The sequence below is a fragment of the Temnothorax longispinosus genome, chromosome 11, assembly GCF_030848805.1.
Source record: "Temnothorax longispinosus isolate EJ_2023e chromosome 11, Tlon_JGU_v1, whole genome shotgun sequence".
NCBI lineage: Eukaryota > Metazoa > Arthropoda > Insecta > Hymenoptera > Formicidae > Temnothorax > Temnothorax longispinosus.
The window spans coordinates 18,331,201-18,349,551 of record NC_092368.1 but is presented as its reverse complement, the minus strand read 5'-3'; the positions used below and the strand labels follow the sequence as shown (position 1 = coordinate 18,349,551).

The 18,351-nt window shown below is 40.0% G+C and overlaps 3 protein-coding genes across 3 annotated transcripts in view; 2 read left to right on the top strand and 1 right to left on the bottom strand.

Annotated features, from left to right (window-relative positions):
• Positions 1–3,929: 3,929 nt before the first annotated feature.
• LOC139821803 (uncharacterized) lies at positions 3,930–12,542 on the top strand. Its single transcript, XM_071793136.1, has 9 exons — positions 3,930–4,052; positions 4,302–4,447; positions 4,676–4,848; positions 4,960–5,230; positions 5,354–5,476; positions 5,705–5,875; positions 5,941–6,101; positions 6,204–6,454; positions 6,901–12,542. The coding sequence occupies exons 2-9, from the start codon at positions 4,334–4,336 to the stop codon at positions 11,385–11,387; spliced, it is 5,751 nt and encodes a 1,916-aa protein (XP_071649237.1). The 5' UTR covers positions 3,930–4,052; positions 4,302–4,333; the 3' UTR covers positions 11,388–12,542.
• A 579-nt stretch (positions 12,543–13,121) lies between these two features.
• C1q-vp (C1q-like venom protein) lies at positions 13,122–17,950 on the top strand. The gene is made up of 3 exons (XM_071793836.1): positions 13,122–13,281; positions 15,210–15,375; positions 15,746–17,950. Coding segments are annotated over exons 1-3 (489 nt in total). The 5' UTR covers positions 13,122–13,279; the 3' UTR covers positions 16,067–17,950.
• Adsl (adenylosuccinate lyase) overlaps positions 17,183–18,351 on the bottom strand; it is a 22,197-nt gene continuing 21,028 nt past the window's right edge. The window contains exon 6 of the mRNA XM_071793833.1: positions 17,183–18,312. Within this exon, the coding sequence (XP_071649934.1) occupies positions 18,049–18,312 (264 nt within the window). The 3' untranslated portion in view covers positions 17,183–18,048. The remainder of the gene's footprint in view (positions 18,313–18,351) is intronic.

Genomic DNA, 18,351 nt, shown 5'->3' with positions numbered 1-18,351 from the left:
GGTAATTCGCGATGAATAAATTAGTCATGGATGATTCTTGTAATGAGATAGCTGCTTTTCCGATTATGTAAACTCTTTAATTCACAATGTTATAAATCATTTACATCCGGACTTTATACGTTAAGCTTCTACTTAATTCTAAGTTATATATGAAAAATAAGACGTCTCGTTCTTCGCTGATCCCGAAGATTTATTTGCAAAAAGATCTCCATTTCCCGTCGTGCATAAAAAATTATTAATATCTAGACATTTCTCTCTGATTTTTATTTAGCAGAAATGTCTGGGTATAAATGACTTTTATGCGCGATTAAAAACAAAACATTTTTTACAAATAAAATTATATATGCAACTAATGAGCGATGAGTAGCAATAAACATTTTATTTATTTGTCATGTAATTTTAAGTGGACTTTTATATAGATAATAATCTTTTTACTGCAAAAAGATTTAAGGTATTCTAAATCTTTCTCTTTTCTTATTACGCGAGTCAAGGCGAATACTTAGAATCGAAGAAATAAAGTGTGGAAAATGTGATCAACAACATAGATAACAATGAAAGCATTAAAGCAGAAGCGCGTTGTTACGGCGTCGAGTGTCTCTCTCTCTCTCTCTTTCTCTTTTTCTCTTTCTCTCTTTGAATTAAAGTAATTTATTATCTTTATCGTAATAATGCCTTCGTAATAGTAGCTTCGCTCACTGACAAAAATGACGCAATACGCAGAAACGGCATATCGGCAAATCAGGCTTATTGTTGATTCATTCGGTGGTCCTTTCGATTTCGTTCGCCGACCTGGACTTCAGATCATACATCAGTTTCAAAATCAACTGATGACATTCGATCTTCTTTGTTACAAGTTTCTCAGATGATGCGAAACTATTAAATGACAATTTTCTTCAAGATAAACAGTATACATTGAATGGGCTTCTGGAAAAAAAAGATAGCCTTGAAAAAGGTCTTATTAAGTATCTCATTAAGTCGTATTAAGAATCTTTCTACTCCAATATATATAGGAAAATTATAAAAAGATTCGCCCTATGGCTCTGGAATGTCAGACTTTATTTGTAGGCTGTTTTCTCTTTAAAGGGATCAAATACTGATAAAAATAAAAGTTCATGGAAGTTTAGCGTTTCCATACGACGGCGATGATTCAATGATGCAACCGTCTGGATTTAAGAGGAATTTATCATCGATTAGCATACGTCAGTGCTAATACAGCAACACGGATACCAAGCCGTTGGACGACTCTCGTGTTACATTGGGAGAACGGAGTTGTATTACGCACGGTGGTAGTTCCATCCGAACGACCGCGGCGCGCGTTTCTGATAATCGCTGGGTGCGATCCTCCGACGCGATCACCTGATGCTCGATTTATTGAAACTTGACGCCCGAGACCGCGCTAGCCGGAGTTCAACCCGAAGATATATTCGGTTACGAGAATCAATCTTATCGCGCGAAGCGTAACTCCCACGATACCTCGACGACAGCTCGTTACGAGACGAATTGAGTGGCTAATTGCTACCAACTGTCTGTCCATAACCGTCCGCGATCCGCGATTTCTAATAGTTAGCCGCTTAATTTGCCCGACAAAAGAAAAAGAAGAAAGACGCTTTGCACTCGCACTCGCGGTGTGCGTGCGTTACCTTATTTCGCGACGTGCATCGTTACGCGTAACGCGGAAAGTGTCCCGATCTGGGACACAGTCCGGGTACCCCACCCGCGATCCGGCGATCCATCGATCCCGATGGCCTCCGGCCTCTCTCCCTCTTTTTTCGCCTCACCACGGCCTGTACTCGCGGTGCCTTCCCTTTCGGTCTTTGGTCCTCGCAGCCATCCGGTCGAGACTGACAGGGTTTACTAAGAGAGCACACGTCCTCCAGATACTTCAGTGTAAAACGCGCGCTCGAACTCGAAGGATCATCGGATTCCTCCAATTTTACGGAGAGGGTGCGAAAGAGAAAGAAAGAGAAGATTAACTCGTTAACTCATGCGGGATGCCGATATGCGACGTTCAATAGTTCGAGTGTGATCTCCTGCGTCTTCAGCATCGACCCCGACTGTGATCCATCGCGATTTCGGTGTTCCTGATCGGGGGTCCCTGTGGAAAACGCAATGTGGGGTCGTGGTGCTCTCTTAGTATCGTTCGCGCTCATAGCGCTCGGAGCAGCGAGTAAGTGTGATTCTTGAAAACTTTTTTTTTTAATTCAGAATTAAAGCAATTCTTCAATATATCTTCAAGTATTTTAAAGAAAAAATGTTTTCTGTTTTTTTTTATTGCTTATATTAAAAGAGATTATAAAATAAATTTAATAATACATTTTTGCGTTTTGACAATTTATATATTAACAATTTAATTGCAACTTTTAAATAAATTAAATCATTTATTTTTAAATAAAAATTAAAAATATCTATTAATTAATGTAGTAAAATTAAGCTATTAATCCATGCTAGTAATCTATTCATTAGTTTATTTTAGAATTATGTTAAATTATATATTATATAAAATAAATGTTATTGTTTCTCATCGCTTAAAAAATTTTCTGTCTAGTTTTACTTACAAAAAGCTTTTATTTTTAATTGTATATAAAAATTATTTATATCTAGATGCTTCTGTTAAGCAGAATTTAACTAGAAAAGTTAATTGGATATAAATCAAAATCGCGTCGCGTAAAAGAGTCACGGTGCGGTCTCGCTTCGCGTGTACTTGGCGCGTTACACTACCGTGTCTCTTGATAATTGGATATAAATCATTTCTATGCAACAAAAATTAAAAACTTGTTGCAAATAAATCTTCGGAACAAATGAAGAACAAAACGTCTTATTTTTCATATCATTTCGATTATATGCATTTGCAAATAAATCTTCACAGAAATCAATAAACGTCGAAATGTCTTTCTTTAATAATATAATGTAATTTTATATGATTTCAAAGAATACATTCGTCGACATAAAAAAAAATAGATTCTTGATTACGTTGCGTACAATTTCCGTAAAGTGAAAATTGAATGGTACATTCAAAGGATTAAATAGCACGCATCGACGAAATGTGAACGAATGCGACGCGAAAAGCGATCTTCTGCCGATTGCATTACACGGCGCGTATCGGATACGCCGCGTCCTTTAAGGTTGAATTACGCCACGTGCAACTGAAGCGACCATCCGCAAGTACGATACCATTTATATCGTATGCATTCGCGTGCGTTTGAAATTCAGAAACCGCTTTAACGGGATCACATGTCGGTGATACGAAGATTTTGTGTCTCTCGTACTTCCGAGTCCGACATAAGTCGGATTAACATAAATCGGTCGTGCAAATAAAATGGAGTGCGCGTGCTCCGATTTATCAAAATTAATGCCTGAGTTATCAAAATTAATTAAGGCGAAGGTGAAACGTGAAATGTACGGTACGCTTTTGGTTTTCAAATAAATCCTTTTGCGTCCGTCTTCAGTGAGAGATAACTCGTTTCGCTTTTCCCCGTTTTGATTCAACGAATGCGCGAGTCCGCACGTGGCGTAAATGACATTTGTAATATTTACATGTGAGAAATAGCGTTTATGCAAAGAATTCGCAAGCATCGCGCAATCCGTACGCAACTTTATACGCTCAATCATACGCGCGATAATTGCACGGTTATTATTTTAATGTATCCGGGACTGTCTATTATATTAATAAGACACGTGTAATCCGCTTTTTAATCTCCCGTGGATCATCTTCCCCGAGTTGCTTCTTTCTTTTTTAGAGAGTGGATAGCGAGCTCGCGTGACTATGCAAAAAAACTGGCATAATCACGATCACAATAACGCACTGTGACCGATGATGTCAACCGTTGAGACTTCCGCTTCTCTGGCTCTCTTCAACCGAACGCACTTCTTACACAGCAAAGTGAAATCAAACGCGTATTTTTTAATCTGTTGCAGAATGTCCGAAACGTCGCCCGTCAGAGAGATTCTCTGCTATACTTCCACCTTCGACGCGCAGCTTTTAGTCGGCTCCGTGTGCAGCTGTACCACATTGGTGCATCAAAATCATGACGTGCGGAATCTCTCGGTTTCCGGTAAGCGCAACAGCAAGGGAAGCACCGTAACTCTGTAACTCGGCTATTCAAGCCATTACGAAATTGCGCATCGCCATTAGAAGTGTAGGATTCAACAAGACAGTTTGTGATAGAAGTGACAAGATTAGCATTATCGAATATCAATGAGACAGGAATATGATTGACATAGATTTGAACGAAATTTCCGACAAATTGGAGTTAAATTTATCCCAAAGTGGATTAATAATTACGAGTAAAATGGTGTTCCAGATATCTCCGACTTGCGGAAGTCCTTGAAAGAGATGCATCCTTCTCTTCAATTTGTAATTTCTATATACGACCCCGCGATGACGCTCAGAAACTCCGCCATGGTACGGCAGGAAGCTATCGCTCGGATTATTGCCGTTATGAAAGAGGTATGGTATTTTCTATTGTCATCTTGAAGCGAGATCTTATCTCCCGAGAAGATAAGATGACTTGAGAATTGAATAATTACAGTACAAGTGGATATATATTTCAATATACAAATAATTAATAATTAAGTATAGCTGAAGAAATGTTAGTTAAGATAAACTCGTAAAACAAAATTATGTAAATGCAAATGTTAAATTGCAAAGGTATTAAGTTTTTCCCCTCTGTTCAAGGTGGACGGCGTGGAGATGAACGTGACGGCGGGTTCGAGAGAGCGCCTTTATAATTTTGTCAAGAGTCTGAAAGATGAGATGATCCGCAAATCTTACGACAAGAGGATTTTCCTAGCTTTGCCCAGTAGATCGGGGGATTTAGCCAAGCAGTTTGATATTAAGGAACTCATAAAGTAAATATCGTTCCCGACTGACGTGACGTATTATTATCCGCTCTCTGATGAAACGTTCGATAAATTCTTTCCGTTCTTTTTTTTTATCTATTTATTCTTTTTCTTAATTAGGTACATCGATCTGTTTACGCTGCCAACGGATTACATGACGGACGAAGACGGAGCCTTCGTCACCTTTCACCCCTCGCGTCTGATGGGACTTTTCGACATGCTGAACACAGACAGCTTGGTAGACTTGATAAGTGGATTAGGAGCACCCAAGCAGAAGATCTTGATGACCTTGCCGGCCAGTGCGTACAAATTCACTTTGAAGAACGAGGACGAGAACGCCCCGAGATCGGAAACCACGGAGAAGGAGCCTGTGCCGATCGATCGTAAACAGGTGGGCGACGGGTGTTTTCTCGAATTGAATCCGCTTACGATTTCAGCAGTTTAGCCGAAAGCGGGCGCGTGTGTCCGCTAAATATCGCGTGTCTATCCGCAAACTAACCGATCCTTATCGTAGCTCTGCGAAGCCATAAACAGCGGGGAATGGACCGTGGAACGAGATGAGGATCTCACGGCGCCGTACGCGTTTCAAAACAAAACGTGGATCGCTTTCGAAGATAAGATTTCGGTCGGAATAAAGGTGCGTACACACACGGATTTCCCAGTTACTCACTCTATGTAAAGAAAATTCGAAATTAAATAGAACAACGTTCTGCGTTTATTTAGCTTTTGTCGAAGCAACGATGTTTTATTTTCTGTACGACAGAAAAATCAGTTGCGATTAAATAGAACGTCTTTTAGAGCGTTTATTTAGTTTTTATCGAAGCACAACCGACGTTTTTAGTCTGTACGACAGATTTGATTTCAGGGGAAGTACGCGTTGCTGCGGGACTTGGCGGGATTGGCGGTGCGAGATATAGAGAACGATGTGGAGACCGAGTGCGAAGAACCACTCGCGCAAGAAATTCACCATTCCTTCACGGAGTTCAAGAGAAAATCGAGACAAGCCGTGCTTAACGCGCTGGAAGATGAGCTTCATGTATGTAAGATTGTTTTTATTAAGTTACTTTTTCCATATTTACGATAATTCGTTGGAAATTTCAGCAAATGCAATTTTCGTACCCAAACCATGCGAAAACGTCCAACTTCCGTGTCGTTCGTGTAGTAGACACCGAGGGGCACATTAGAGCCGTGCGCGAAAGCACGCAAACCGAGTTCGTTTGCAGACGGCAAGGCTACTTCGTCCATCCAAAGAGTTGCAATAGGTAATTATACATAGCTAACAGCAGCAATGATCATTTAAGCTGATTAAGCCAGAAGAATTACAATTATAAACTCGAATACACAATAAATAACTTGTTTTACAGATTCTATCGTTGCGTGAAATTCAATCAAGCGATAGAAGACTATTCCGTCTTCGAATTCGACTGTCCAGCCGGACTGTCGTTCGACGAGCGCACGGAGGTCTGCGTCTGGCCGGGCTCCTTGCCCGAGGGCTCGCCGTGTCCTGGTAGCAGCGAGATTGCGCCTGTCGCACCGAAGAGATTCGAGTGCTCTCAAGCCGGCTATTACGCGGATCCACAAAATTGCCGCTGGTTCTTCGCCTGCATGGATTTAGGTGCGCGACAATTCTTGCGTAATGAATTATTCATGCATTCATACACAGGACCTTATGCATTATTCATTGAAAAGAGCGTTATAATTACAGAACATGTCGCATTATCTAATCCTTACCACATTGCAATATCCATATTTATTTCATCCATTCTATTCAAATTCATTACACAAAATGTACGCACGGAAAAAAAAATTTTGCTGCAACAGCAAATCTATTTGTTAAATATGGGACAACTAACATTTTTTGCTGCGAGAGCTAATTAATTTTGCAATAATAGCAAAACATTTTGTTGCAATAGCAAACAGTTTTGCTGAACTTTGTTATTGCAGCAAAAGGTTTTGCTATTATTGCAAAATTAATTAGCTCTCGTAGCAAAAAATGTTGGTTGTCCGTATAGTAGCAAATCATTTTTTTCCGTGCGATACAAATTTTATTGGAATCGACAGGTGGACCGGAATTAATGGCGTTCGAGTTCCGCTGTCCGTACGGCTTGGTATTCGACGAGCAGAAGCTGGTGTGCGAGTGGCCTTGGCTGGTCCCAGCTTGCTCAGAATCCGGGTCAGGCTACAGCAAAACGGAATACAACTATGGAGGATATACCGCAGGATCCTCCACTCGCGGTGGAGTAGGTGGTTACGTCACCAGCGGTTCACCGGGATACTCCGTCACGGCGGGAAGGGATTACTCCAACGTGGACTATTCTAGAACGACCGGTGCCGGTATCCACGGAACAAACTATTTCGGGTCCACCGCGGGAGATGTCGATAGACGTCCTGGTATCTCGCTTTCCGGCGCTGGAACAGTTCCCGGACATGTAGGATCGTCCGGCCAAACCGGTATCGGTTATTCTAAATCCACCCCATATGGAGGCGCGGTATCTTCTGTTCCGACGTACAGCGGATCACCCGGTATACAGATCGGTTCGGTACCATCTGGTACGATCGTCGTGGGAGAAGGTAACACGAGATATTCTACATCGAGCGGTAAAATTGGCGATACTGGATATACCGTATCTGGTCAAGATGGTGCTGGATACTCCGTATCTGGTGGATTTAATACTGGATTTGGAAATACGGGATCATTGGGAGGAGTTACTGCAGGAGGTTTTTCCGGATCTACAGCGGGAGAGTATTCCGGAACTGCTAGTGGAAGTCACTTGACGCAGCAAGGTGTAACTTATTCGGAGAGACCTATCTCGAGCTATCCTAGTTCGGGAGGCTATACAGGAAATACGGGAGCATTGGGAGGAATTACTGCAGGAGGTTTTTTCGGATCTACAGCGGGAGAGTATTCCGGAACTGCTAGTGGAAGTCACTTGACGCAGCAAGGTGTAACTTATTCGGAAAAACCTATCTCGAGCTATCCCAGTTCGGGAGGCTATACAGGAAATACGGGAGCATTGGGAGAAGTTACTGCAGGAGGTTTTTCCGGATCTACAACGGGAAAATATTCCGGAACTGCTAGTGGAAGTCATTTGACGCAGCAAGGTGTAACTTATTCGGGAAGACCTATTTCAAACTATCCTGGTTCGGTAGCGGGAGGCTATGCAGGAGGTACAGTACGAGGAAGTACGACTAGTCCGATAATAGATACAAGTTATTCTAGAACTCCGGGAGGAGCTCCAGGAGGATCCATTGATGTCCAAGTAGGATCTACTAGTCCTAAATATGTCGAATCGACGAATATATACGCAGGCTCTAACATGCTTAATGCCGACGGTTATTCGGCTTCTACCGGTATTTATTCGGGAGCACCTGGACGTCAGCCATCGTTCGGCCAAACTGGCCCGTCATTCGGCCAAACTAGTCCATCGTTCGGACAAACTGGCCCATCATTTGGATCTGTATCCTATCACGGTGCTAGTGGCAATGTTGAATTCACAGGATCGACTGATAGAGAATACGCGGGATCAACTACAATAGGGTACGGAAAATCGACTGGCGCAGGATACTCCAAAGCTACGGGCGGCATCAGCTCTACCGAAAGTAACATTAATCTGTCTGGTTCTGGGATAGAATCAAATCTGTACGGCACAACGAGTTTAGGTCGTGTTCCAGAAACCGATTTCATTAGCGGTGTTTCAAAACCCGAACTGGGAACCTCAGGATTTCCACAGCCTACAGGGCACGTGAGCATTACTCCTAGACCAACAGGCGCATCTTCGACAGGCAATAAATACAACAATGAGGAAGGATACACGATTCCTGTATTCATACTGCACGGAGAACCGATTTATCCTTCGATTGGAACAACAGGAGCCGAAACGAGCGGAGTCGGTTTAACAGGCGGCTACGGGAAACCTGATTTCGCGAAACCTAGCTTGAACATCAGTATTTACGGCAATGAGATTCCTACCGGCCACGACGTTCAGAGAGGCACTACTGGTGCGATTCAAACTGGGAGTAGCGTGGACGGAAATATTATTACCAGTGACTCTTTCTCGGGGACCGTATTTAGTCACGGGAACGTTCCTGGAGCGGTATCAACCCCTGTCATTAGCCAGGGCACTGTCCTAACCGGAGGAGTCCAACCTGGCTATGTCGCCACCTCTTCCGGAACACCGGGCTATGCGATCAGCGATGGAGTGAAAACCGCGGATCGCGGATCAGCCAGTCCGGGAACTTTAATATACGGGACACCGAGTCCTGCAATTTCAATAAGCGGTCCTTCGACAGCCGGTGTCTTTTTCAAAGGTGACTCCACCCCAGGCGTCGCTATCTCCGGACAAACCGCTCCTGGAGTATCTATAGGAGGTTCCATTCAACCGGGTTCGACCATCGAGAGCTCGACTCATAAAACGTACGAGTCACAATCAACTTATCACGGCATCAGCGGCCCTGCAAGCGGTTCAAGCACCTATTCGAGTAGCACTCCAATACCTACTGCTCCTCAGGGTTACAGAACCGATGAAGGACGCGGTACATTCAACGTCGCTTACGACACTAGCAAGTATACAGAAAACGACATTCCGGACTACAGGCCAACCAGCTCCATTCGTCCCGACTCAATCGTTCCTGGTAGAAAAGAAGGTACTGCTGGTGTTTTTGGTTCTACTTTCGGAGGCTCGACTACCGTTGCTCCGGGATATTCCTCGAGTAAATCCATTTTCACTCCAAGTGGATTCACGAAGACTGGTCCAACCAGAACGGGTATAACCACCGCTGTTCTCGGCGGTGGCGGTAGCTTCTCGGTAAGCACAGGTGATCGTCGGCCTACTTATAGTCCCGATAATATCAGCGAAAAAGCATTCGAGGGAAACGTCGCTGGGTATACCAGAACATCGTCTACTGACCGTTTGTCCGTCACCTTGACTCCACCTGGCTACTCCTCGACAGCCGCACCAGGTGGTCGCTTCACCATACAACCAGTTACTTCCGGTTATTCGTATCCCAAGCCGACTGTTCAATTCGGAACTAGCGGCGCCACGTTCTCCTCAACGCCGATTGTACCAATTGGAAATAATTTACCGGTTACGACATCGACGCCGTTCTTCAGCCGCTTACCAACGTCAACGGCCAGACCCGTAATTTACACCACTGAACAGCCAGAGATTTATAGTACGACTATTTTCGAATCGAAGAAGATTCCGGTAGGTGTATCGACTGTCAGACCGTTCGACACTGGTTACAAGACGGTAACTTCCTCGACGGCCATTCCGGTGTCCGTGTCAACTGATAACCGGTTCACCCAACGAACGGGCGGTTCGCAAACTGCATCAGTATCCACGTCTAGTTACGATTATGGAGTGCCTATCCAAAGGACCGATTCAAGCGGCCCGACAGGTTTTAGCCCGTCGTTGGGATACCTCCCGGCGAAGTCGACTGAATCCGGCGTAATTTCGTCCACCACAAAGTACGAGGGATCTACGGTAACGTCGCGACCAGACTTCATCGGGGTAACATACAAGAAACCTTCATCGGTCCCCGACGTTTCGTACGGAGGTCCTTTTACGTTCCAGTCGCCCACCACGTTCAGGCCCTCCAACTACCCCGGCATAGGATTTTCAACCACTCCGTCTTCTCTACAGACAACCCCTAGCGGCGGCTCCCCGACAAATCTGGATATTTCAAAGGATAAGATCGACAAGTTAATTACAAACTATGACAGGGGCACCGTTAAATACACGCCAACTAAATACGACACCTATACGAGCTCAGGATTCGGCAGTGGCTTCGCTGTCACAACGCCAAGCGGCGTCCGTCCCTTGACATATGGAGCTCCTTTCTCATATGAAGTTACCACAAAATCGCCCGAAGGCAAGGGCAAGGTCATTATCAAATGGAGCGATCTTCATCCACTTCTTCTGGGTAAACTCGGAGCAGAGTGCACGTGCAAGGGTGATCCCTTCGCCAATATTCGCGGCCCAGCAAGGAAGCTGATCGAGTCTTCCAAGGGCAAGGTAGATCTGTCCAACTACGACTCTTCTGAGATTTACGTCGATCTTGGAGACGGCTCTACTGAAGAGGACGACTATTCTACCAATTACGATAATTTCCCAGCGCAACCCTTTAAAATTAGTCCACACGAAACGACGAGCGTCTCGACCAATCTGCCGTCGTCCTCTTACTTACCTGCGACAGGTACTGGAATATCGGCGAGGAGCAACGAGCTCCGTTCGGGTCGTCGAATGGGCAAGAAATTGGAGTACGAAGTGCAAGAAGAGACCGAAGAAGAAGAAGAAGAAAAAGAAGAATATTATAACGACGATCCTGACCAAGTAATTAACGGTGCCACCGATTGCGCCAGGCCAGGCCTCTTCAGACACCCCGGCCTCTGTAATAAGTTCTACGCTTGCCACTGGGACCAGTGGAAAAAGAAATTCACCCTTCACATCTTTAATTGTCCGGTTCATTTAACGTTCGATTCAAGCGCGGGCGCGTGCAACTGGCCCAGCAAGGGACCAGCTTGCCAAGCCAATAACTTATTAGTGTAAATGCGTCATTATAGGCCTTTATCATCGGTCGATTAGCGTCTTCTTTATATCCTCGTGGCGTCTCTTCGAAAATTCTTTTGTACATAATAAATAGAAGAAGTCAAGGTCCAATTGTACATTTTGAAATCATTTTTTAGATCGGTCACTTCGGAAGATCAATTTGCTATTACACAATGGAACGTTGCGGAGTGCAGTGGTATGTCATTAAATAAACGAGCGATTGTTACTTTCACGCGGATTGGTCTCCCGGCCCTGGATTTCTTTCGGGATTTATCTTGACACCCAGATCCCCGAACGTTTGCATTGAATAGCGTCGATAAATATCTCGTTGAAGTGAATCTTCTAGCGTCGGAGAGTGGAGTCGTGGGAAAATGGAAACTTGTTGAGACGTTAAGAAGAAGGCCGAGAATCCAAGGCGATCGAGGTACTACAGGAAAGCGCCATCAGAGTGAAAGTAGTCCGTGCTCGTCGATCCAAATCGCGAAAAACCGCTGGAGATATCAATGTATATAACTCATATTTCTATATTCTAAATTTATGTGAAAGATATCGAATGAGTCGCTTAAGAAAAATCCATCCGCTCATCGATATATATCCTAATAAAGATAATAATATATCAGCGGTATGTTTTTCTCTGATAAAATTAACAACGTGCGAAGAAAGTCGAAGGACATGAATAAATAATGACGTTTGTTCTTCGTTTTTAAATGTCATTCATCTTATGGAAATTTTGTGTTCAAGAATTATACATGTAACAAGTATTTCCTACTTTGGGTGGTCCATTGCCTTTCGCCATTTTACCTGGCGTAACGATATCGATAACGCGTGCTGCGCGATATTCTTCCTGATCGAGTTTTGCGCTTTCCTTTCCGGGTGCCCACAACTTCCTGGCATTCCTCAGATAATTGTTCAAAAGTTACTTATTATATATACTACGCACGCACGCTTGCCCCTTGAGTTTTCCGTTCCTATCTTATCTCTTGTATTTTCGCAAAATATAATTTATTCGTCGCTTATTAAGAAAACATAGCGATAATGTCAACGTCTGCTCTTTCTACGGTTCTGACAGCGCTTTAATTATCGTGCCGAGCACTTGTCGAGCGATTAATTGAGTACTGTTATAATCTTAATAAAAAATAAATTGCGTGATCAAGATGCATCCTTATTTATTAGCCAACTGACCTTTATCCTCCTATTGGAATGTTGCAATTTCAGTAAAAATATTAGAAACTATTAATGTATGATATCAGAAAATTAATTTAATTAGAATTAGAATAATTTACTTACGTTTAAAAAATATTAGAAAATATTAGAAACATAGCAAATTTTGAAAAAACTATTTTAAAAATATATATCATATATTCCTTCTTTATAAAAGATCATATTACGTGTTTGTACCTCTTTACTTATAGAGTTTTTCAGATCAATAATTAACTAAGTGTTGTTTTAAAAGGAAAAATTAATTCCATTTTATTCAGTTATTTCTCAAAATTCGTCGATCGACAATTTATCGAATATCCCGTTACATTTAGATCGCTCGTATTAAAGAGAAAAAGAGTGATAGTTCTTTATTCTCGAAACTTGCTTTCCTCTCGCTGATGATGGTGGGAAGCTGTCACTCTCTGTCACTACCTAGCCAGCCAACTTGCCAATCGGCGACTGGAGAGGGGACGCGATTACCAATCAGCGAGAAAGAGAGCTCTTGTCGCGGTTGGAACGAGACGCAAAATGAAAGAAAAGGCTGGTGCCGACGTGCGATTCATTAGTACTGGCTAGGAGGTGATATAAAGGCGTTCAGGGGTCCGATTCGGTCTGATTTGCCCGTAACATCAACTGAGGGAACAGCCTGATAGCGGGGAAAATCCGTCGCTGCCACACCACATTTTACCATCATGTAAGTTTGTTTATTTCATTGTTATATAATAAACAATTTATTATTTTCCATCAGTTGTGTTAGGCATTAATTGTAATTTTACTCTTAAACATTGCAACGAACGTATTTTTTCTTCATTTTGACAAACATACAATCTTAAAATTAATATTATTCTCCCAGTTTATGATGAGTTTTAAATCATAATTTAAACTTTTTATCATTAGGCTTTTTAACATTAGGTTTTTTAATATTTACGATTATATACAAACAATTTTTTAAAAGTTTTTAATAAACAAAAATTTAATTTTAAAAATTAACTATATTTCTATTTGTCTCATTATATAGTTTATAATTATGAACATAGTTAAATAATATTAATTGAACATTCTGTTAGTTATTCCTGTAGCAAAAATTAACTTAGTAAACACAGCAAGATTTTGATTTACATAAAGAAGTATTCGTAAATAGATTTGCAATACGATTAAATGCAAATCAATCCTTGTCACATTACATAAGTGCAGAAAATAAAAATGCGATAATCGTCGACCTTCCAACTGGCTTCACTTTGCAGTTCCGGCAGTAAATCAATACAAATGATATCCTCTCTGCTATTACAAGAGGTCTAAGATTTTCCATTATATTGTAATCACGTTATTAAAAGGCAAGTTCAAAGTATAACTGCGCGTTTCGTTCTGATAGTCAACAACTTACTTTTATCTTCAATCGCGCGTATCAATATATTCCGCTTTCTTATGGCGGTGAAAGTTGATCCATTTCATCTTGCGGACAAATTTTATATCTCATACCCGAGAAAGTATTATTCTTCTAATAAATATTAAACACTGAATCGTGATTTTATTTATAATCGCAACAATTGAGTATTTGATTAATAATTATAAATAATATGGTAAAAATAATCTAAACATTTTACATTTGCAAATAGTAATCTATACAATTTTTTATTAAAAGTAGAAACATCTAAGTTTCGTATAAAGCAATTGATTGTTAAAATTAATTTCTAATTTCATTAATATATTCTTCAAAAAAGTTTCATAAAACATTTATGAAAGAAAGACATTATAACAGAAAATAAAAGATAGAATTTGCAATTACTTGACGAAGGGAGAAAGGAGAGAGAAAAATAAAAAATACGTGTAAAGGAGAGGACGAGCCTGGAGACTTGGTCGATTGTGAGAAGTAGCCGCAAGCAGTGAAAGTAGCGCAAACCACCGACTGAACTTTACCGAGAATGGTCACATTGGCGATTAAACGTCAGCCGAACAGAAAAAGAATACGACACGAGCGCAAAAAACGCCTTTGCACGCCCACGTGACGCGTTGCGCAATAACGTGTTGTCGCTTCGTCCGCGTTGATGCTAATTACACGTATCGCTTCTCGCGTAATTTCAAATCGCAGTAAGATCTTTTCTCACCTTGGATTTATTTGTGGATCAAAACTCTGATCCAACTAATTAGTTTACACTCCTTTCTTATCAAACAAATGAGATCTTTAACAACTATATATAATGTTTACTTTTTAAAACTCACTTTTAAAAAAATTCTCTTTACATAAATTTACTTTTTTTGCAATATATTAATTTGGAGCTTAACTAGCAAGAGATTTAATAATAAAAAACAAATTTTCAAGAGCATAACTTAAAATATTATATATATAATGTTTATATATTGATATATAATATATATAATAATTAATAAAATAAATTAATAAAATTTATATATATATATACAATGTTTTATTAATTTGTTATGTATAGATATTAATTTACACATAATAAATTATTAAGGAAAAATCAATCACGCGCGTCTGCAACTTCTGTAAAAATTTAGATAAAATTTGCAAGAATTTATTTCTTAATATTATTCCAGCATTTGTGTAAGATCAAGTCAAGTTTCGCTGACTAATGCACATTCGCTCATTTGTATAAACAGGGTGGTGTGGGCGGTGCTGATATTGGCAGCGGTCGTGTTGACCGATGCAGCGGTACCAGATCCACCGGAAAATTCTGGCATCACCACAGTCGGCTCCAAAAAATTGGCAACCGCCGCCGATTGCGCCGGACTTGTCGCTTTCTCTGGCATCCAAGGATCGGTGAATGTGAGTACAATAGCGTAATTAAACGAGTATATTATTATTCCTTAATTTATCGATAGTGTCATTAGTCATGGCGCGAGATGTAACACGATATTTATCGCGTATCAAAAGTTTCACGTTCACGTCTTCATAACTGGCCACCGACATCTTCGTCATTTTATTTCGCAAAGTCTTAATTAATCTATTATTTTATATGACTTTTATTACTAAGGGTTCTTTGTCTTGTTTCTTTTTGAAATAAATATTAATTTTAATAAGAATAGGAGAATTTTGACGATAGACAGAGAAAACTGATCTGATTTTTTTATAATTCTAAATTTGATAATTTTCGTGCACTTAGAAAATATTGTAATGTACGTGTAAATGTATACAGGAAGCTAAGCTCGTCCTTGCCCAGACACTAGTGGACAAAGGAGTCGGTTACGCGGCGGAAACCGGGATCTTCACCACGCATTGTCCAGGCCTCTACCAATTCAGCTTCGCCGGATACGGTAGCACGGATCTGCGGCTGACACTGAAACGCAAACTGAACAAATCCGACAGTTGGAGACCGATTATCAGCGCCGGTCCAGGCGGAGGGAGCAATCTCGTTCTGTTGGACGTCGAAGCCGGCGACCAACTTGCCGTCTTCGTTGAATCCGGGAAGATTACCGATGGAGCCAGTTTTACTGGTCACCGCGTTTATAAAAGATAAGCTGGACCATTAAACAACAATCTTGGGCGAATTCAGGACCACCATTCAGGGAAACAAAATTGAAATTATAAACTAAAACTGAATCTAGAAAGATTCTTGATTCTCAAGGTTGAAATATTTAATCAAAAATTTCGAAATACCCATTTTTAGTTTAAAAAAGATAACAAGAAAAAGTTTAACAAGAAACAATTGTAAAAATTTGTTAGATTTTATGATTCATCTTTTATCTTTTGGTTAGTAACATTTTAATTATATTTTTTAAAATCATCACATATTACCCGATTGAAATTATAAGATTCTAAAACATGATGTCATGCTCTTAGACCGAGAAATCGCCAGATTGTCATTAAATGCATTTAAAAGTATATATATAAAAAAGAAAAAAAGGATTAAAACGCTTTTGCAAAATCCTAGATTTTTTTCTACAAACGAGAGCTTTCTTGTGTGCTGAAATAGAGTTCCTAATTCGTAGTTCTAAAACTTCTCAATGGACTTAACATTCTGTGATAGCTATTTTCACTTGTCTAAAATTTCATTGATTTTATAATTTCTTTAAAATGATAAAATATCTATAATTATTTCGTAAACTAACACGAATGTCTCCAGTTTCTAGCTTTCGCTTCGCATTTCTTTCGGTTCGCTTTCTAACATTTTTTTGTTTACATTTTGTTTACTACTTTCACCTCGTCTCTTGATTCGTTTTTCTTGATATTTTATCGCTTCCTTATTTTCTTCGCTACGATTAAGAAACAACTTTCTCCATTCAAAATTTACGCGTTCCTCTTTCTCCATATTTCTTTGATTTATGTTTCTAGTAGTGTCTAAGCTTTATAATTTCCTCTATTCGCTATCTTTCTTTTTCTTAGTTATTTCTACTCGGTTTGCCTCTACCTCTTTGCCTTCTTCGTCTTTTATTATCATTTCTTTATTTCTATTAAAATTTCTATATTTCTATTTCATATATTGCTTCCTTATCTATCTCTTTCGCTCTTTCTTCTTTTATTTCCTTTATTTCTGTCGATGTTATGCTTTTAGTCTGTCAAGCTTCAGCTCTTTTACTTCGGTATACTACACCTTTATTATCTTTAGAAACATACTATCTTTCTTCTTATTATATATATATATATATATATATATATATATATATATATATCTTCTTGCAGTGTCTTGACTTATCTTTTCTCTTTCATTTCTTCATTGAAATTTTCTTTACGCTTTATCGACAATTTCTACTTCTATTATTTCTTTTTATTTCAGTGTCATAGATTTCTCTTTTAAACTTATCTTCTCGTTTATTAGTTCCTTCATTTTTTCTAGTCTTCTTTCTCTAAAAAAAAATAGACATATTATCGTTCTTTTTGTATTTTCTTCACCTTGTTCTTCCGCGTCTCTTCATTTTTATCTTTATAATTTTAATATATCGTTTCCTTTTATTTTCAATTCTGTTTCCAATCTAGTCTATTGGTTGCTCTATCTCTCTTTTCGTCTTTATCTATCTGTCTATCTATCTGTCTATATATCTATCTGTACATCCAGCATCAATCTGTCTATCAATCTATCTATCTATTTATCTATCTATCTCTTTTCTATACTGTAAATATACATAATATACATAATTGCCTGCTATCACAGCAGTTACGTCTGAGAGAAGACCTGTGAAATCGGCAGAAAACGAAAAAAGAGAAGAGAGAGATTGCGGCAATAAAACAGAAGGATTACCGATTAATTAAATTCATTAGACAAGAGAGAACACGCGCGCGCGCGCGCAACTGCGACGAACAGTGCGAATTATTTTTCTATAATTTTATTAAATGTATCAATATATAAGAAATGTTAACGCGATGAATAATAAAGTTTTGCACGTATTTCTTATCACCAACAAAATTTCGTTAAAAGTCAATCATATTCTAATACCCGAATAATAAGTCGGCATCACATACAAATTTCTTTGGAAGGAACATGAGGAGCTTTCTATAACACAATCAAATATGTAGTTCGACTTTTCCACTTTCCAATCCCTTGTAATTTTTGAGAATGGGATACACCTCTTCTTCGAGGAACTCGACAACTTGTTGCGGCGCTCTGCCGACGAAGGTTGACGGGTCCAGCAGAGCATCTAATTGTGGCAAAATCGGCGCGAAATACGGATCTCTCCTGATCCTGTCAACCAGGTCGTTATCCAAACCGTGTTGTTTAACCTGCTCTGCGGCTTCTTGCGACAATACGCGGATTTTCTCGTGGCAATCCTAAAGCAAATATATTAAAGTATATATGCAACATTAATT

What these genes read in the sequence shown, in the direction of transcription:
- C1q-vp (XM_071793836.1), top strand. An exon ending in GCATCCAAGGATCGGTGAAT is followed by an intron (nt 15,376 to 15,745) that starts GTGAGTACAATA and finishes AAATGTATACAG; the next exon opens with GAAGCTAAGCTCGTCCTTGC.
- LOC139821803 (XM_071793136.1), top strand. Translation starts at nt 4,334, where the DNA reads ATGCATCCTTCTCTTCAATTTGTAATTTCTATATACGACCCCGCGATG. An exon ending in TTATTGCCGTTATGAAAGAG is followed by an intron (nt 4,448 to 4,675) that starts GTATGGTATTTT and finishes CCTCTGTTCAAG; the next exon opens with GTGGACGGCGTGGAGATGAA. An exon ending in GATATTAAGGAACTCATAAA is followed by an intron (nt 4,849 to 4,959) that starts GTAAATATCGTT and finishes TTTCTTAATTAG; the next exon opens with GTACATCGATCTGTTTACGC.